This window comes from Abramis brama (assembly GCF_963993115.1).
Source record: "Abramis brama genome assembly, chromosome: 17".
NCBI lineage: Eukaryota > Metazoa > Chordata > Actinopteri > Cypriniformes > Leuciscidae > Abramis > Abramis brama.
This window is the reverse complement of record NC_139979.1, coordinates 25002607-25024213: the sequence shown is the minus strand read 5'-3', so window position 1 is coordinate 25024213 and position 21607 is coordinate 25002607. Positions and strand designations below refer to the sequence as shown.

General features: G+C 36.3%; 2 protein-coding genes across 4 annotated transcripts in view; one reads left to right on the top strand and one right to left on the bottom strand.

Annotated features, from left to right (window-relative positions):
• The window catches only part of trak1a (trafficking protein, kinesin binding 1a), a 76843-nt gene extending 58172 nt beyond the window's left edge, over nt 1–18671 (bottom strand). Inside the window, exon 1 of the mRNA XM_084088583.1 lies at nt 18168–18671. The gene's annotated coding sequence lies outside the window, so the exon portion shown is untranslated. The remainder of the gene's footprint in view (nt 1–18167) is intronic.
• Nucleotides 18672–19489: 818 nt separating this feature from the next.
• The window catches only part of ulk4 (unc-51 like kinase 4), a 230948-nt gene continuing 228830 nt past the window's right edge, over nt 19490–21607 (top strand). For 2 of the 3 annotated variants that reach the window (XM_084088580.1, XM_084088578.1), the window contains exons 1-4: nt 19490–19711; nt 19802–19939; nt 20029–20128; nt 20234–20373. In XM_084088580.1, the coding sequence (XP_083944706.1) occupies nt 19802–19939; nt 20029–20128; nt 20234–20373 (378 nt within the window). In that variant the 5' untranslated portion in view covers nt 19490–19711. The remainder of the gene's footprint in view (nt 19712–19801; nt 19940–20028; nt 20129–20233; nt 20374–21607) is intronic. The other variant, XM_084088579.1, reaches the window with a different exon arrangement.

The window sequence follows — 21607 nt, the reverse complement described above, 5'->3', positions numbered from 1 at the left end:
AATGCGATAAATCGCAGTAATGAATATGCACGATATTGTTATCGCGGGCACTTCAAAATACTGTGAAAAATAATAGATCAGAATTTATATTTATAGAACGCGCATTAGCTTATTTTCCATCAACCGCTTAAACAAACACTGCGTATATGCTGCGCGAAACACGTGCGCACTCTGATGTAAACAATCCCCACATGAAGCACTGTGTGCATGCGGCGCAGTGCGCACTCTAGTTAATGTAAATAATCCTCACATGGAGAAGAAGCATGGCGGAAGGAGGAACGCTGCCGACGATTTATCCCCCTTCTAAAAGCAGGGCTGTCAACTCTACGCATTCAGCGTGAGACTCACGCAATCGACACTTTTCACATGCTCTCGCGCCACACATCCATTTTCTCACGCAGAGAAAAATCACGGAGCAAAGAGGACACTGACACCGACAGACTAGACAGAGCAGGTTACTTTTGATATGAAAAAAAATCTCAGCTCTCATGTTCTGTCCATTTTATTACGAAATTCAGACAATAAATACAGTTTTGGTGCTTGTAAATGTGACATGACCGATCGCTGTAGCGCCTCAGTTTAAGTAAACCGATCCTCTGTTACTTTTTATTTAAAGATACACTACAACTTACCGAAAGGTATTTATGCCTCATACATTAATATCGATCAATCAGTGTTTTTCAACCACGGAAAGAGGTCAATAAAACTGCAGGTGAACAATTATGTCACAGAACGTTACATTTACCTCAGGAAAGCCATTTAATGACCAAACACATTAGTTGACTAGAAAAAATAGCAGTATTTTGCTAAATATGTGCATTATATTACATTTGTATTATATTTTTACTTGTGTCATAATTTATTATAATGAAAACCAAATTGTATTTAATTTAATTTGTTAATTTTTAACCTTTAATAATTATAGCAATTAAAATATCGTGATAATACCGTATACCGTGATAAAAGCTCAATCAATTAATCGCAGCATGAAAATTTGATACCGGCACATGCCTAGTTGCATCATTCATTGAATGGTCTAGAATGATCAGGCACTGGTGTTAGGGCCAACACACACACAGACAGACACACACACACACATAGACACATTACACAGACACAAGCTAGCTTTAAAAGCTGGCAATGATTTACTGTGAACAGTTGGTTAGAGATGCTGTTGGTTACAACAGAAAATGAATTTGCCTCATCCCTCAGTTTGTAAAATCATGCATATACAATGGAAGTCTATGACAAGACACTGCACCAGGTTACATGTTTGAATTTTTGAGTCCCTGGCTTGAAAGTATATGGCCACAAGAGGCCATTAACACATGCAGTATGTGTTAATACCAGTGTGATTTATAAGGAAAAAATAAAATAAAAACCTTGACGTGATAAGAATACTAAAAAGAGAATGCTTACAAAAATTCACCCACAATTATGCTGATTATGTGTTATTAGATGTTCATTCACCTAGAAAATATGTTTTATAGATGTGATTTAACCAAACAATGTGATTTAATAACCAGAAATACCTTTTGAACTCTATGGAATGTCTAGCCTCTAAGACTTTCACTGTATGTGCATTAAACATTTATTTTCTTTTGTCAGATGCTGTAGATTTAATTTAACTTGTTTTAAACTAACATTTATTCATTAAAGGAATTATTTATCCAAAAATATAACTTCTCTTATAATTTACTTATCCTCATGTTGTTTTAAACCTGTATGACTTTATTTCTTATGTGGAACATAAAATAAGATATTTTGAGTGTTGTTTGGATGAGTCAGTATGACAAAACTTAACAACATTCTTCAAAATATCTTCATGAGGGTTAGTAAATGATGATAAAAAGAACTATCCCTTTTAAAGCCACTGCACATCAGAAGACTCACATACACTCAGAAAACTTCTGTATCTAAAGTTTAACTAAAATAAAGTTTCACTTGAGGCTAGACTGGAAGAATTAAAATGTGGCTCATAAATCTAATTTCTAGCAGTAAACACCCATAAGAACAGATTTTTCCATTCAGAAAGCACTGGTGTTCATTCTCACTCCTTTTTATTTATCACTAGAATTATGAGCTCATGTAATATGAAGCCATGAAGAGCATGACCATGACGTGGGTATTCTCTCAAGCTTACCATCTGACAGATCTGGCAGCCTTTCCTAATGATACTCAATAGTAGAGCTGCACGATTCTGGATAAACTGAGAATCAAGATTTTTTTGTTTTAGAATATAATGGTAACTGCTCTGTCTGGATCAGCGCCAACTCAGATTTTAATGTTCCGGTGAGATTTTGTCAAAGTTTAATAGGCATAGCCGAATCATTGTCATTTAGGAATGAGATCATGTGCACTGTAAAAAAAAAAAAACCCGTAAAAAAACGGAAATTTCTGTTAAAAAACGGAAAAATACTGTAAAAAAATGGTAATTTCTTCCCGTTGTTTTTACGGAAAAAAACTGTATATTTAACATTGGATTTCAGTAATATGATATAATGTTAATTTACCGTCCTATTGAAATATTAATATCTGTTTTGTACACTGATAACCACCAATCACAGCAGTGATGAGTCACATGATCAATCAAAGCTCAACAAAAGCAGTTCTTCCACAAGAAAGTTAATTCTATAGAAGCTGCACAGTGTCATTCACACAAACATTAAACACCATCATGGTAACACATGAAATTTTAAAAATGCAATAAACATTAATTTAACAACATTAAATGTAACATAAACCCCTAATGTACATAACTGATTAGAAAAAACGAAGAAAACTATGAAGAAACAAACATAGTTATTTCAACAAAAATACATCAAATGTGAAGTGTCACAGGGAATTGTGGGAATGTCAATTTACGGTTTTTCACTGTAAATTATACAATGAGTTGTTTTTTCACTTTCAAAAACTGTAAATTTAACGGTATGTTACAGTAAAATTACATTAAATGTACCGTTAGATCTATCACAGTTATTTACTAGGGGTGTAACGGTACGCAAAAATCACGGTTCGGTACGTACCTCGGTTTTAAAGTCACGGTTCGGTTTATTTTCGGTACAGTAAGTGAAAGAAATGCAAACATTAAACTGCAGGTTGTTTATTACTATAAACTTTTTTTAACAATTTGTTTACACTTTTTTTAAACACTTTTTAATAAAATATAATAAAATATATATAAAATAAAAAAAGAATAAGAAATAAAATACTGCTCCAAAGTTCTCCACTAAATAAAATACTCTCAGTCTCAAACCAATATCACATAATAAATTTAATGAAAAATATAAATAAATAACTATGATTACAGTGCTGCATTACCAATCCCAGCTTGTAGGCCTGCTCATATTTAAAAATTAAGACTGGGAAAAAAATGAACTTTAATTGCACAATTTGCTGTAATTAATTGCAATTCCTCCAAGCTTGTAATCATCAATAATTAAACTTAGAATCACCTAATTAAATGAAACACCGGGGAAAAAAAGGAACAGAAAATAGCCCTATATTAAAATAATATTAAACATATATATCAATGTATTATTATTTTTCAATAATCAATCAACAATGAATTTAAGATTTATTTTTCCATTTTTTTACTAATTATCAAAACAAAATATATTCCTAGTACAAAGCTATTATTACCAGAGCATGTGATCAGAGCAGGTCATTTTACCATTGTTAGCATGACTATACCGGCTCAGCAAACAGAAGTCTACTACTGAGAAATGTCACCTTATTTGAGCGGACTTTGCTTTTCCAGTGCATGATCGGTAAGTTACATGATTGGAGTGTTTGAGCCGTTAACGACAGAGCAGAACGCGCAGCGCAAACACGGAGTCGAACATTGAGCAGAGAGCGCAGCGCGCAGACACACACACACACACACGGAACGGAGAGTGCGGCGGCGCACACGGAGCGGAAAAGCTTTTTTCGCCCTGCAGTCGATTTCATTGGTTTAGGTTACAGTGACGACGGGTAAAACTAAAACCAGACGGGCTCTGGTAAAACTTTAGAATCAGCTGCAGAGCGGGATTTGCGCTGAACGCGAAGGCTTCCGCCACTTAATATGTTCGTGTGGAAACACGAAAATGTACCTATGTTCCGCACACAAAATATTGCATTCAGTCATTCGGTACACACGTGCACCGAACCGAAAGCCCTGTACCGAAACGGTTCGGTACGAATACACGTACCGTTACACCCCTATTATTTACCGTAAATAGTACGGAAACTTTCTGTTAACCAATTAATAGTTTTTCACTGTCTTTTACCGTTAAAATTACGATCATTTTTTACAGTGTGGGTGTTTGAATCGAGATCGCAATCTTTTAACAATCGTGTAGCTCTACTCAATAATGCATCGTTCTGTGGAAACTCTCTCTTGAAACATGGCTTTTCCAATGGTGCACCAGCATTCTGAATCCAAACTGAGTGCTTTTAAGGTTCTGTGAATCAACAGTATGACTCTTGATTAGGTGGTCAAACTTAGTACAAAGGTCAAGCACATGATTAACAGGTTATTGAATAAATGAGGGCAGTAAAACCTTGAAACGCTAGTTCTCCCTCACTCCAAATCATCACACTCCTCCTCACACTCATCAGTGTAACACACAACGTAATCCATGTACACAAATGGGAAGGTCAGATCAGAGGGAATACAACTATATAAGGGTTTGAAATAGTCTGCCAAAGCACTTTTTCTAAATGTTTTAAGTGTAAAGTCATCAGAATTGTGTAAATTAATAGGTGTGTGAGAGAGCTGACAGTTATGCCAGAAGATCTTGGTCGTCATGTTCTTTACGGTCATAAAAAATGATAAGGAATATTTGTGTGCAACACAATAACCAAATATGCACTAACCAAAGCTGTTACTGAACTTCAGCATTACACGTTTGTGAAATGTTCAAGGGTGATTATTTTATTTACATAACATGCATTAGTGTGTTTCTATTTCAAATAAGTAATAAAAAAGGCGAGGAGATTTTCTGATCTATATGTGAGACTGTGTTTGGAATCTCAGAGGGTTTCTGTCACACTATTAGTCTGTAAGAGACTTTCAGTTTGGCGACCGAACCAAGTGCTGCTTCCATGGCATCCACACACTGCAGAAGAGATCTGGACGAATAGCTCCTGTCAAAAAATTACTAAATTCACTAAAATTAAAATAAAACAATCATGATTCATTTGTGCCTTTGGTTGTGTTAACACACATTCTTTATTTCCCCTCTAAACCATCAATTGGTAGTGAAGGAATTAGCTGAAATTTATTGACTTTAAAAGTGTCTTCATTGTTTTCATCCATGGTACATTCATGGTCAGCTCTGGATTTAGGTGTGATACACTGTAAAATCTAATTAGTTGGACTTACTTAAAAAAGCATGCAAACCGATTGCCTTAAAAAAACAAGTAAAGTGAAATAGGAATAGTATGTGGTACTGACAAATGCTTAGTTAGTATAGTTCACTTACACAAGAGTACTAGTAACTAAAAAGAACTGTAGACTTGTTAATAAAATATAATTGTTACCATTGTTGTGTTTTGCAGGCTGAATGTTGAAGTCTGTGTGACTCAAGTATGATCAATTGCATCAATTGATCAAATTTCAACATTCAAGATGACTTTGGGAAATGAGTGAATGCAAACAGAGAAAAATAAATGCAGAAGTGGAGGAAATGAGTGAAAAGTCCATTAAGATTTTCCCCGCCTCAAAAAAACCACACTCAAACCAATCAATTAATCTTAACTTGGTTTTCTGAGTAAACAAAGCATAGTATGTGAATAGTACAGATTACTAGATTTTTACAATTAAGTTAAGACATTAAGTAAAGTTAACTGAAAAGCGTTAGTTAGAATCACTGCTGGATTTTACAGTGAATAAACTTAAAGCAACTGGCTACTACTTCTGTGTATCTGACACTAGTTTAACTGAATGAAACTGTAAAATGCTACTCTTAGAGTAGCTCTTAAGATAAAGTTCATGTGGAGTAGGGCTGGACCTGCACGATATATCGTTTTAGCATCGATATCGCGATGTGCGCATCTGTGATAGTCACATCACATAATGTGCGATGTCAAGTATAGGGATCGTAGTGGATACTGTGATCCATACAGACCAGGCAACTGGGTTGGAAAAGCACACAATTCTAGATTTATTGCAAAGTTTAACCATCATAGATTGAAAGTTTATCATTTACACGTGTTTTAGGTCCTGTCAGTTAAGGCCTGGGACACACTAGACGATTTTCAAATCTTAACCGATTTTAAAACTGTGAGAGACCACAGACATAATGCAGTTTCAACCGGTACCGAATGCACACGCTAAAAGATTCGTCCGGACTGCGAGACCACCTGTCGATTGTAGTAACATTTTCACAGCGAGACGAGATCACACGGAGACTCGCAAGATCAAACGTGACTTGAGAAGAACGATCGATGTCGTCAGCTGGTTCTCCTGGCGTGAGTTTTGTTTTACGGGAAGAAAAACAAAGAATATGGATGATCTTATTTCTTAATACTCCACTTTCGTGACATGTTTGTGCCTGCCAAGTTTCAGCTATAGAAGCACGCAACATACGGTTGGTGAAGCTCGCTCTCATTGGCTATCGCAGGTATCACATGAGAGGCAGCCCGATCAAGAGTCGTAATTATAAAACATGTATTATATTTGCGATTTGGGATCATGTTGGATTAACTCTTTCCAAATAGAGCTATTCATCTGGTTTTTATATCGCAATACATTTCACATAAAAAAATATATATATCGCAATGTTAGTTTTTTCCAATATCGTGCAGCCCTAATGTGTAGTGTTGTCATACAGTGAGATGACAGATGCTGAAAACACCATATCACACGTGTTTGAGTACGTGTAGTAGACAAAACTGTGCCGCTCATTCACACAGAGACACGCAGGATTCATATTTAAATTTTAAATTTAATAAACTAAATCACAGTCATTCACAGTCATTCAGACACTAGTCCATATTGTGATTTGATTAAGTGTACAGCCCTACGTTTGAGTTGAAAAATTGTATGAATGAATTTCTGCGTTTTCTGCACCGTGAAAATCATAGGGCCCCATGCATGTATCAAAGGCATGCATAATTCTAAAATAATTCTGTGCAAAACCTAATCAACTGCTCAGTTTCTGCAAAACATGAGAAAACAATGAGTACTTTTGACCTCCAAATTTGACCTCGCCATCACTGTTCAAAGGTAAATTCATATGAACATTTTATAGTGAAGAAAAAACTCGTAAACTTGCAACCTTGTTTCGTGTTGACTTAAAAGAGTCATCCATGTGTCAGGAGAATTCTCATGACATCATCAGGTCTTGTGTCGTGGCCACGTGAATGCAATCTTGCTATAAAAACAAACCTGCCTTAACATGAGCACATTGCATCCACCTTAAAATTCAAACATTTAGCAAGAACAGATACAGGATTACAAAACTATTTGTGTTTTTGTGCCTTAAAGCAACAAGATTCAGCATGTTCATATCAAAGTCAATTCTACCCTGTCAGACCATAAAACGTCTGTCTCCGAGCGATTACACTTTTACAAAGAGGCATTGCCTAATCATTCTGACGGCAATTATTTCAAAGAACCGCACACAAATCCAAGAAACTGTGAATGGGACCATCATGACATAACCAGCTGCCATGGGCAAATATTAACTCTCAAAGCCTTTGTGCAAACTAGTCACCTTTTATACTATAATACTAACAAAAAGAAAGCCTACTTTAACAGCAATGCTGCAAATGTAGTGTTTGGAAATTCTGAATGTTTTTCCTATTTAGTCATAATGAGGAATGATCTAGATTTCTTACGTAATCAGATTTACTGTTGTATTTTGCACTAAACAATGGCCTGGACCACCTGTGTTTCGGCTGATTACACCATTCACAGCAGCTCCTACTGTAGAACGGCAGCATGGGAATAGGACACAACACAACACTGCAGTGGAGGGAGTGTATGCTGGAGTGTGTAGCTGATTGTTCACAATGCACAATGTTGTACTTTAACACACACACACACACACACACACACCTTTGAAAGAGTACATATCCTATTATGTGCTTGCCTTAATAATGATTACTCAATACTTGCCTTGATTTATCAACATCAAATTGGAGGCAAATTTAAACAACATTGGGAATATTGCAATTTTAATTCGAATCATTCACAACAAGTACCCTTGCAAGTGTGACAGCACTAAGAAAGAAATGTTTAAATGTTTAAACTTCAAAACTTGATCAATTTCAGGTGGTAAATTCATTTGGCAAATTCAGCTCATTTATTTGAATCAATTCAAAGTCCCAGAGTGACATTTTTATAGTAATAATTTTATATAAATGTTGTAGATATTGGGTAAATTGTACTTATTTTGTATGAATAAGTAGCTTCTGTAGGGTAGTGACAAATCAGACAGATCAAAAGTGACAAAATATTTCTATTTGAAATCTTTTCACTTTCTATTCATCAAAGAATCCTGATAAAATGAACTACAGTTCACAAAAAAGCACACCTGTTCTTAACATTAATAATAAAAAAGTTTCTTGAGCACAAAATTAACATATTTGAATGATTTCTGAAGGATCATGTGACACTACAGACTGGAGTAATGGTTACTGGTTAACGTGATTAATTCAAAATTTGTCTTAAAGTCTCCAAGTGTCCTTTTTTTGGAAAGACACCTACATTTACCCATCAAAAAAATACAGTTTTGTGAGAATCAGCTGGTTTACTTTGCTAGATATACAGCAAATGATGACAAAATTAACCTGTTAAACGAGCTAAATGGTTTATGCTTAATTTCACGATAAGTGCGTGGTTAATCTACTGCCAGCCCATATATTACTGATTTACTGTATTTTTAAGCCGTGGTGAGCACAAAATACTCATTTAAAAAAAAATCGTACCAATATGTACATACTGTATGTACATGTTAATCTGTCAGAAAACCTTTGCCAAAGCTTTAAAGTGTAAAATTAGACATGTCTAACACACACAAGACTATATGGTCAAACCAAACCAAAACTATGTTTTTGGCAATAAAACAAGAATCCCAATACATCCCGATTACAACCCAAACAAAAGAAGGCCAGCTGTGACATTAAAACTCTTAGCCTACTGACCTTAAACCTGACACATTTAGGTAGAAACGAGAACACAGATTATGTTTGTACTGTGATCTAAACCTGATTGAACAAAGCCTTCAGACAGATAATAAACAAGTTTTGTTCTCACCTCAGACCTACAGCTTACAATACTAAATGATGTCCTGCCCTGCTTGTGAGCTTCATATCATGCTGCTTTTTGGCCCGTTAACTCATTAGTTTACCTATTGAATACAAGCAGTTCTATTAGGAAATATCATCTTTCAGCAAACGTTTTGGGATCTTTCAGCTATAACATAAGATATTCAATCAATGTGTGAGTAATGGACTACATTCACCACAACTCCCCAATGGTTTGGTCTCCATTCAACACCATTCTCGCACTCCTGCAGCTCAGAGCCGTCTCATGTTCTAAAGGGATATGCGACGCTTTTAACCTCTTGTCTGTCTATAAAGCTCAGGTATAAAGATCAGATGCAGGCAAATGAAAAACACTTCAAAGAATTCTATGCCATGTGTGTGTACTCAAAACAAAACACCTGCTGACTCAACAGGACCACACATCAGAAACAATGCCTCATGCTGGTGTTATGAGTGGGAATTTTAGTTCCCATGCCAACCAATAGACTGCACAGTCTCTTCCATAACTGATCACTGTTTCCTCTAAAATATGTTAGGAGGTAGGTAGGCCGTTTTTCTCAGGTTTTAGACTTTATCATTTCAGATGCTGATGATGTCATTCAGATCCTAATTCATGAAACATTCCTAGCAGTCACATGTCTGATTTCTAAACATCTGTTGGATTATGGAATATTTTGACTACAGAACAACCTTGCCTGCAACACAATGTTTCCAAGAGCCAAATGCACAGCGATTATATATATTATATTTATATATTAGATTATATATATATTTTTTTATCCTAGTAACTTCTACAGATTGATAAGTCTGTACAAATTACAAATTCAGTGAAGTGCCTCAGGGACATGACAAAATGCTTAGTGTACGGTACAAAATACATTATTTTATGATAAAAATTATTTAAATGCAATCATTATTTTTATTCATCATAATTGACATACCAAAGTATTGTGAAAAGCTTTTAACATTTCATTTTGGTGAACCACCACTTTAAAATGTCTGTGGGACTGAAATATTACAGAATCGCAGGAATGCCCCTTTTATAGTTCTAATATATCTTATAATTTAAATTATAAAATTACACCAATTTTTAGGATCATCAAGATCTGTTTGAATTGTGACATTATTTACACGATTATAGTAATGCACAATAATGACAATCATTCTGTCTTCTTTGTCACAATGATTTTCTTATTATTAATAAAACTCAATTCAATCAAATAGTTACAGCAATTACAACCATGACATACAGACACAATGTTTATGTGTTATTTTAATATAATTACATTTAACTTAAATTATATTATGAATGATAAATAGCATAATTTACCTGCTTTATCAATGAGAATGACGGTTTTTGTTTTAAATTATAGTTGTAATAATTGGTAGGGATGCCTCATTCAATTGTCTTTAAGAAAACCTTTTTTTTTTTTTAGGTTAAAATATGATTTGGGTGTATTCTTGATAGGTTTCTGAGTTTCACCCTATAACGCAACAATATTCAATTTACATCAATTTAACCGAAACTCAAGCAGGAATCAATAATCTGCCTAGTAACAGACAAACTAAAAGGCTGTTTCGGGAATATCATGTGACCTTAAAAACACATTATCCACCAGCCATGTGCAGAAAGATGTCCATAAACTATTAATAAAGTGTATGCTCAGTTCACTTCACAGTAGAATTAACTTGCTTTTCCCTAATGCTATAAAAGCTTCAATGCTACAACAAAGTTTAACGAGAGAGAGAGAGAGAGAGAGAGAGAGAGAGAGAGAGAGAGAGAGAGAGAGAGAGAGAGAGAGAGAGAGAGAACTTTACCTTACTCAAACTCTGTCTCGGACAAGCAGTTTCCTTCCATTATGTTTCTGGGACTGTCTTTAAATGCAGGGGCCATTCAGGAGGAGGCCACGGGACAGGGGCGAAAGACCTACCTCCACCACACCCTCACACTTCACACAAAGGAGCACTCTTTAAGATAAAGACATAGGACTCACTGTAGCTTATTAACCGTGGTCACATTAATTCCCCTCCTTGCTGCCTTAAGTTGAAATTTTGCCACTCACTTTCCCAAGCATGCTGATTCAACAAGCAAATTATGTGGAAAATATTTGCAAAATCCAGCTCTCCTCCTCAAGCCTTTGTTGGCTTCCACTCAGGCCTTGTATTTCCCAAGCGCTCCGAGAGAGAGAGGCGATGGCATGAACCCTGTGTTAGGTGATTTCTGTGATTGGGTAAGAATCCAGAGAAGCAAGTTTAAACACAAAAGCGGATCTTTGGAAAGCATGAAAAGAGCTCATTAGAAACATCATCTCCTCTAGTCCGTTTAAGGCTGATATGTGCTTATTTCCATAAGGAAAGGAGGCCCTGCCTTATTACAGAAAAATAAATATTCTGATTGGATTACGGTTGCTTGGAGACCACTGTAAGGGACCGGTGTTGGATACGAGACTAAACAAATTCCTGATTTATTCAGCATATCACTGATCTATTATCATCTGTGAATGTGCCTCTGTTTGAAGTCTCTCTTCAGTTTTATCTGGGTGATTAAAGGAAAAATAGAAAAAAGAGTTTGTTGTAGATTATATACCCAGAGTAACTGATTATAAATCTAAAAATATATCACATCACCTTAGAAGACATTTACCTGACACTGTTTTCAACTAAAACTGTTTTTGGTCATTCATTTACACAACAACGGCATATTGGGAGCCTGAAAACGTAAACTTTTGAAAACGGGTTTCAAATTGCAAATTTTGATAACGACAAATTTTGGTTATCTTCTCCGTGTAAACTATACAAACGTGAATTTGTGTAAACAGTGATGTCATGCGCATGCATATTATGTGTTCAACGTACAGTATGGAATTTTTTCTCCACTAGGGGTCGCTAACCTATTTACAATAACAAAGGCGTAGTTTGATCACGCAACATTTGCTAAGAATTATGGATCTTGTCGTCAACGTCAAGCCGACCGATCTAATAATGTTTATGGATGACTGAATACAACGATGTTTTTATCATGACTGTGATATAAAGCAGTTCGGGGTTGCTAAGAGACAGCTATCAGCTCCACACGCGACGCGAGTCCCGCGGATATAAAAGGAATATGGACATTTCATTCTACCGAACTACACGCAGAATTACTACTCACAGGTCAGTTTATTAGACAAATTAAACTTGTGAGGTAACGCAGCGCTGTTTCACTTGGTCTAACATTACACTATCACTAAACTGCATTTGAATGTGTTGAAATGTATGTGTTAGTTTGTCTGTATGAGACTAGCAGTAAGCTAGATCAACATTAGAATAACATACAGATCATATTCTAACATTTTATCATTGTTGAACTATATAACATTGATTAGTTTTATGTAAATGTGCTCACCTGTTTAATAAAGTATACATGTAGGAGCGGTCGAAGTCTCGGACGTGGAGCTCTCGTTTATAACGTTATACTGTCTATGGGAGCTCTCGGCATCTCGAAAACACCGCGCTGATATTGATTCTCGTTTTAGTTCTCCTTTTTTATCCAAAGTCTGCTTGCCATGGTCCATAATGTTTGAACGAAACAACAACAGCGTGCAAATAGACATTGCGACCTAACAGTTACAGTGGTCCACGTCTGTCGTCTTGGTTACTATCAGAGGGCTCTAGTTCATAGCTCTGGTTACCATGGCAGCACGAGCGGAAACCAGGGACAACGCGGATATGACGCCACTGACTGCGACAAAACGGAAATAAAGAAACGTGCCGTGTCTTCGAATTAAATTAAAATTTCTCCTGGTTTGAAAGTTGTTGGAAACAGTCGGGATAATGTAAGTACACAACTATAAAAAATATATAACATAGATATAGTGATTTTTGCTATTTTTAAAGCAAAAAAGTTACATATTGTGCCTTTCAGTCGGGGTGAAACACTCAGTTTCAGTCAATCTCATGTTAATCTTGAGTACCTATAGAGTAGTATTGCATCCTTCATATCTCCAAAAAGTCTTTAGTTTTATTATATTTATAAAAGAAAGATAGGCTGTACCGAGTCTTTCCGGAAAAAAACGAGCGGCTGGAGGCGTGCCGTGTGGGCGGAGCTTACGCGCCGATAGCTAACAACACAGACAAATGAAGCAGTTTGTCTATGAGTTTTACTCACCGCCTGCGGTTCCAACGCACGACCGTGAACCTTTATCGTTGGGACTGCTAAATCCGGCGTCGAACTGGGCCTTGTTTATAAAACAATCATCGTCGAAATGCAGGGAACAAACAAAGTCCTATGACTGCAGCGAGCACAGCGCTTAGATGAGGTACTGCTTTCGCTCTCTCGCTCTTGTCTACGGGTGCGCGCGCGCCCTTCCGGGAGAAGAGCCCTTAGGACCGTATAAGGAAATTCCGCCCCATCTGACGTCACACATGCCCATACTCGAAAAAAAACTTTCCGAAACTTGTAAAAAAAAAAAAAATTTCCGAAACTTGTGACAAACCGGAAGGACTATTTTTGGTACAGAAATACTCCATCAAACGTACAACTTAATTTTTGAAACTTTGTCCATGCATATTCTAATATGCAGATTTGGTGCTCAAGAAACATTTCTGATTATTATCAATGTTGAAAACAGTTGTGCTGCTTAATATTTTTGTGGAAATGCTGATTTTTTTTTTTTTCAGGATTCTTTTATGAATAGAAAGTTCAAAAGAACCTTATTTATTTCAAATAGAAATCTTTTGTAATATTGTAAATTATTTACTGTCACTTTTGATCAGTAAAAGTAGTGATAACTTAAGAAAATCTTACTGACCCCAAATTTTGAATGGTAGTGCATACAGGATGTGTGTATTCTCTGGTTCTTCGACTAAAACTCTTCAAATTGTCTGAAAAGTGCTAAGAACAAGAAACAGGAAGTAAGCTCTATTAATAGCACGTGGCTGTATTTTTGCAGCTTTGCTATGACACTTCCATATTAATCGACTGAGTATACATTAGCTGTTTTGATTAAGATTAAATGACGTTCCTCCAAACTGAGTTCTGGTGTACAAGTGTGCGGATGTAAATACAATTTTGTATAAGAACTACAATTGGACAAATCTTGATACTGAAATATAACACAGACCAGAAAATGTGATGCTCAGAAAGCCACAAATATAACAAGATTACACATAACCCGAATTCAGTATCCTGCATCTTATCATGTGATGACAACACAGATGGTAGATAGTGGAAGAGGTCTTAACGCACACAGAGGAACTCAGGAGGACCACTTAACTCAGTTCCCCTTGGATTGAGATTACAACCAAAAGAAAGACAACAAAGCGCACCCAGAAAAACTCTTAAAGAAAAATCAATTGAGTGCATTTAAAGGCGGCCTTTAAAGAGTCAGGAGCAGGCTATCAGTTACATTGCTTATATTAGTAAAAAGCAACTCATTATTAAAAATGTAGATGTCTATCTACCAAACAGGTTATGGATAATTCTATAATGTCTCGTAATTCGAGAATCTTAGACAAGATATCAAAAATGCATTTGATGTGCCTGCAATTGGGCAAACAAATTTATTAGTATCAGTTTTGGCCAGTATTCAATATTTAATTGTTCTTAAATATAAATATAGATCACCTTTACCAACATCTAAAGTTACATTTATCTTTAAAATCACTAATATATTTAATAGCACTCTCACATGTAAACTTCAGCAAACCTCAAAATGAATAGTATCGTTTTTTTCACAATGTCCACTTGATCTTCTTTTATTTTTATTTTTGTATTTAATGTTTTAATGGTTATTGGTCACGCCATAATTATTTATTGGCTCATCTGAATCAGCAAAATTTTAATATTTGTGCATCCCAAATATACATATATAACTCAAAGGTACTTTAAAAAATATCTAGGGAAGTCTAGAACTGTATGTTTCAAATGTGTATATACTGTAATTGTATTTTGTTTACTGATAAAATATGGTTAATATGCTGTTAAATCCACCTTAATAAAGCTGTTGATGTGAAGCAATAAGAAAGCAGTAGTAAAGGGATAGTTCACCCAAAAATGAACATTTTGTCATCAATTACTCAACCTCATGTCACTCCAAACTCATAACTTGTGTTTGTGCTATAGCTTCCATCTACCGAATCTGAGTTCTCTATGTGTGTTTGCTGATCAATGTTTATATGTGAATAAAAGCCTAAATAAAATCTGTTCATCACATTTATTATGTCTCTTCAGAAGACAGAATAAAATGCTTGATTCATAATATGGATTTCTTTTACAATCTCTTTATGAACGTTTAATTTGAAGCGTCAGAGTTTTGGGCGAATAGACTGGGGCCATTTACACAACAGTTTTCAACTAAAAATGTAAAACTTTAAATAAGCATTTTGGCCGTTAATTTTTACACGACAACAGAGTTTTGGGGGCCTGAAAATGCTATCTTTTGAAAACAGGTTTCAAAGTGCAAGTTTTTTGAAAACGATACTGTTATCGCCTCAGTGTAAACTTCAAAAACGTGAACTTGTGAAAATGGTGACGCATTATGTGTTCCATGCATAGTGTTTCTTTACAACATCGCCAACTACTGGCCTGGCAGAATAATACACTTTTTTTTGTCGTTTTCGTGGATCTGAATAGGGATCATTTTGGCAATGTATCGTCTGTACATGAAAAACACGAAGGAAAAACTTTTCCGTTTTTAGTATATCGTCGTCGTGTAAACGTATCCTTTTAATAGAAGTACAGAAATCTCTCAGATTTCATTAAAAATATCTTCACTTGTGTCCCAAAGATAAACAAAAGTCTCATATAGGTTTGGAATGATATGAGGGTTAGTAATTGATGACAGAATATTCATTACTGGGTGAACTAACCTTTAAGGTATACTTGCGTTTTAAGTTATCTGTACTTAATTAATTCAGTAGGAAGACCACATTAGATGAACTTGATACAATAAGTTTTGTTAGACACCATTACATTAATTAAACTGGGGGAATGAGTTTCCTCAAATCATTTAAGTTGACTCAGCGTATTAGGGTTTACAGTGTAGCAATACCATCATCATACAAAAAAAAAGAAAAAGAAAAAAAAAGAAGAACAAAAAGAAAACAAACATCATAATAAAAGAAGACAAAAGCTAAGAAACCACCATACGAGGAATACAAAAAAGATAAAGACACCTCTTTCTGACAGTCTAATATGAAAAAAGCCAAGCACATGCAGATACACCACTACCCAGGCAGTTATTGTTGAACTCTATGAGAGAGGACATATGACTCAACGTAACCCATCTCAGCCGTTATAACATGGACTCAAGCACACGTGCTCATGAAAGCAAACCACACATGCAGAAACAAATAACCCTTGAGGAAAAAAAAAAGTGTGCTCACGTCTCTCTCTTTGCTTTCTTGGTCTCTAGGGATGACACAGCTGCTGCGAACTATGAAACAGACATTCTTATATTTGAGCATATGATGCTATTATGCAACATGAGGATTGTAAATCGTTGTAGGATTAAAAGTCACACACTTTCTCTTTCACTTCACATTTCTTCACGATCCTCCATTGAACACTACGACACCTTACAGGAGCACTGCTGTGAATATGTCATGATCTAGGTTCAATCTGATCAGCAGAATCTGGGACACAGCCAGCTGTGAAAGTACCTTGATGTTTCATGAGACATGGCAGCTAATACATTCACCATGTTTTTGTCACGTATTCATCATATATTCAGCTTTTAACATTATAAATCAATGGAATTCCTACAAGATGACGTCAGATGATTTTGAATCACTCACTTGCAAATAAACTTAAGCATGTTACTGTAAAATTTTTACATTTGAAAATATTTATGGTAATAACCTACTTGGGGACTCCTGGGGATAGCTAAAGGAGAGTTTCACCTCTTACGTTTCATCATGTTTATTTTTGCCAGTAACCCTGTCCTGATGGGCACAAGACTTGTGTGATATCGTCACTAAAATAGTAGGACCAGGGGGTCAGATGAACTTTATACCATCTGCTTGTAAAGTGTATCACTCTCCCTTTTTCCATCTGATGAGGTTAACTTGATATACTCTCAAGAATCAGCAAATTTAGGCCCAGAACTAAAAAATAAATAGACAAATATTACTTATAGTCAAGTATTGCTGCTTGTCAGTCTTTTACGCTGTAAAGAAAGTTGCTGCCAAGTAGAATCAACTTGGATGTTTAAGTCATTTCAACTTAAATGACATTAAACTGACTTAAAAACTGAGTTGAATCTTGTATAACGTTTAAAAAAAAAAATTGCTTAACTTATTTTGATGAGTTAAAGCAATGTGAATGTTGTCAAATTATTGATCATATAATTGATTTACAGTGTACTTGAAAGGTCAAGTATGAACACAGTTTGAACAGGAGCTGCTCTAACACGAATCAAATCAAATCTCAAGAGTAAGTTAGGCCTATTAATGAGAAATGAGATTGCTGTAATCGGATTCCATAATCTGCTTTGGTTGTAATGAGAGCTTATTAAAAGTTGCTTGCTGAAGTTTACTGGACATGAAGTCATAGGATAGATGTTTCTCCACTGATCCTACAGTGGTTTTCTGGTCTCCTAGCCTGGTTAAGATGGTCTTCAGATGGTTTCCCAGTCTGGCCAGGCTGAAGGTGCCCTAAAAATCCGTATAAAACGAGCCGACAGACCAGCCTGGTCCTGGACCAGTAAAACCAGCATCTATGGAAGTGTCTCAAAACTTAAATGATCAACGCGTGCAGCACTTTTGGCATCATTATGCGCGTTCCAGTCAGCTGTCTAGCTAGGCAGCTCACTAGATTTTGGGACACAGTCAGGTGTAGGATAATATACAGCATACATACACAATGGCTAAACATATTTAGACGATCAAAGGTGATGATGTAGTGTGTGTGTGTGTGTGTATCAACTTACCATTCGATGAAGGCTGTCCTTTAGGCAAAAATAATACAAAATAGTCCAGATCAGATGCAGGTTTAACGTTACTTGAAAAGTCGTTGAAGACAATCCTGTTTTTTTTGTTTTGTTTTTCTAGAACCTACTAGTTGTCAAACCAAATTACTCCGTAGGCTATTTAATCGGCAAACTTTTTACGACGTAGTGGACATTATTTCGTAATTACCCGAAAACAAGTGATCCCCGGCCGGCTCCCTTTCAATGGACCTGCTGTATGAAAAGTAGCACAGCGATCTTGCTCAGTTGGGTTTTTCTGTCCTTTAGGAGATCTAAGCATCTGTAATTCCCCTCAATGAAGCTCTCTGGGTGAAAGAAGAACGAATAAAGAAGATGTGCTCTTCCCAATAGTAAGGACGTTATGATGCCCAGAATCTCACCCGAAAAGCCGGTATCGCACGCTGCTACACGCTCCCCGCCCCAGACACACAACACTGATCTCTCTCTCTCTCTCTCTCTCTCTCTCTCTCTCTCTCTCTCTCTCTCTGGGAGCGTGACGCCACTCCCCATCCTCTGAGCTTTTGCAGCTCTTTCACAACTAACGTTACATGTTAAAGTCAGCATGTTTGACTGTTTTTATTCCTTCTCTTTATAATCAAGCAGTGCACGTTAAATTTCAGTGTAAAAGTAGTCTGCTTTGATTGTTTTGCATACACACAAAGAGACAGATAAAAGTGTCAGTAATGTTACTTAATACTAACTGCAATATACAACATAACATAACATGCAAAGAAATAAAACCAAACTTTCAGTAACAGTTAGGAATAGACTGTTGTACATACACAGGTTACTTCAAGTTCCTCAATAACCTAATTAAAAATACAAAGCGAATATTAATGTATATAGTTACATAATATAATAAACATTGGACACATTTGAATATTTAAAAAAAATAGAGAAGAAGAAGAAGGTGAAATGTAACCGGATTCTGGTGTATTCAACCAATGGCTGGTGCTGTGGATGCGCATGCTCAGTGGAATCTGTTTCCTAAACGCAAAAGTGCGTCCTCTTCTGTATCCTAGCAACTAGGGATCTTCCAGTAGTAGGGGTGTAGGAATATTAGAAAGTTTAAAACAGATAGTAAAAAGGCATGCGTGTTTTTTTGTTTTTTACATACCTTTTGAATTTGTATCGGTTTATAATGTAACTATATAATATAATTATAATTTAAATTGATATTGATATTTTAAACGCTTTGGTCTTGTGACTGAGATGACTCACCCTCGTGCGAGTTAGTTTAGCCTCTAATGTTGTGTCCGTTTGTCAGTTGCCGACCCGCGCGTAAGAAAAACTTGTACAAAAGAAAGCTACACCCGTATTTAACCCCAATAAATTGATAAAATATTACAAGGAGAACCGGGACATGTTTTAAATATGGTGTTAATCGGTCCGTGTGTGTACTATTGAATTTCTGTAGTGCCTTTTTGGTCAGGAAGTTGTGTTTGTGGTTAATACTGTGAACTGCGAGTGAGCTCGAGCTCGCAATCTCACGTGAGTCTCTGCAGGTGTGTTTATGTGATTATAATATGCATCTAAACACTGGCTGGTTAGACGGTTGTTAGGCTTTAATGTTCATGCTTTTTATCGCTGCGTAGATGGAGAACTTTATTTTGTATGAAGAGATTGGGAGAGGTAGCAGATCAGTTGTTTATAAGGGCAGAAGGAAAGGCAGCATACATTTCGTGGCCATCATCTGCAGTGACAAATCCAAGAGACCTGAATTAACAAACCATGTATGCAAACGTAATATTTCTTAAGCTATTTGTTTTAAACAGTGAGTTTGCACATTGTGTGTTTGATAAATTTCACATCATCTCCACAGGTGAGACTTGCCCATGACATTAAGCATGAAAATGTGGTATCTTTCTATGAATGGTATGAGACCAGCAACCATCTGTGGCTGGTGGTGGAGATGTGCACAGGTGAGGTCCTAAACTTTTACAACTTTTACCAGTGTACTAAGTCTGCTCTAATCCCGTTTCTTGCTTTTCAAGGTTTTAAAAATCTTTTTTTCTTCTTTCTTCTAGGTGGCTCCCTGGCAGCACTGATCGCTCAAGATGAGTGCTTGTCTGAGGATGTAGTGCGAGAGTTTTCCATTGACCTGATAAAAGGTCTTAAATACATCCACGACTCTGGCATTGTTGTCTCGGATCTCACACCTGCGAAGGTATAAGCATCACACACCTGTTAGGCAAGCCTTTGTAATGTTTGTCCATCCTGAGCTGGTGTATGTGAAGTGTCATATTACACCCTAAACAGAGTTTTACAGTGGGCTGCTTCTACGTTTTTACTGGTGGTGGTGAAACTTAAAGGGATAGTTCACCCAAAAATTAAAATGATGTAATTTCATTACTCACCCTCATTTAGTTCCAAACCTGTAAGACTTTTGTTCATCTTCGGAACACAAATGAAGATCTTGATGAAATCTGAGAGCGTTCTGTCCCTCCATAGACAGCTACGCAATTACAACTTTGATGTTTCATAAAAAGATCATAAAACTAATCCATATGAGTTGAGCAGTTTTGTCCAAATTTTCTGAAGAGACTTGGTCACTTTATATGATGAACAGACTGAATTTAGGCTTTTATTCACATTTAAAAATTTATCAGAGAACATAGGCAAGCTCAAATGATCCTGCTTGATGCGCGAGAACAAACCGCTTGCTGAAGCTCAAACGTGCTGCGTAACACGAGAATGAACCTCATTGGTTCTTGCTGAAGCTCAAACGTGCTGCGTAACACGAGAATGAACCTCATTGGTTCTTGCTGAAGCTCAAACGTGCTGTGTAACACGAGAATGAACCTCATTGGTCCTTGCTGAAGCTCAAATGTGCTGTGTAACACGAGAATGAACCTCATTGGTTCTTGCTGAAGCTCAAACGTGCTGCGTAACACGAGAATGAACCTCATTGGTTCTTGCTGAAGCTCAAACGTGCTGTGTAACACGAGAATGAACCTCATTGGTTCTTGCTGAAGCTCAAACGTGCTGTGTAACACGAGAATGAACCTCATTGGTTCTTGCACATTAAGCGAAACATGCTTGAGCTTCTGTTTACTACAACTGATGTGTGAGTTGATGAATGTATATATGTGGATAAAAGACTAAATTCAATCTGTTCATCATACTAAGTATTAAAGCGATCGTGCCTCTTCAATTTGGACTAAACCGCTCAATTCATATGGATTAGTTTTAAGATCTCTTTATGAACATTTTGAAGCATCAAAGTGTCAGTTGCGTAGCTGTCAATGGAACGGACAGAAAGATCTCAGATTTAATTAAAAAAATCTTCATTTGTGTTCCGAAAAAGAACGACCATCTGGAACGACATGAGGGTGAGTAATTTTTCATTCAATTAATACAATTTTCATTTTGGGGTGAACTATCCCTTTAACGCTAAGCAC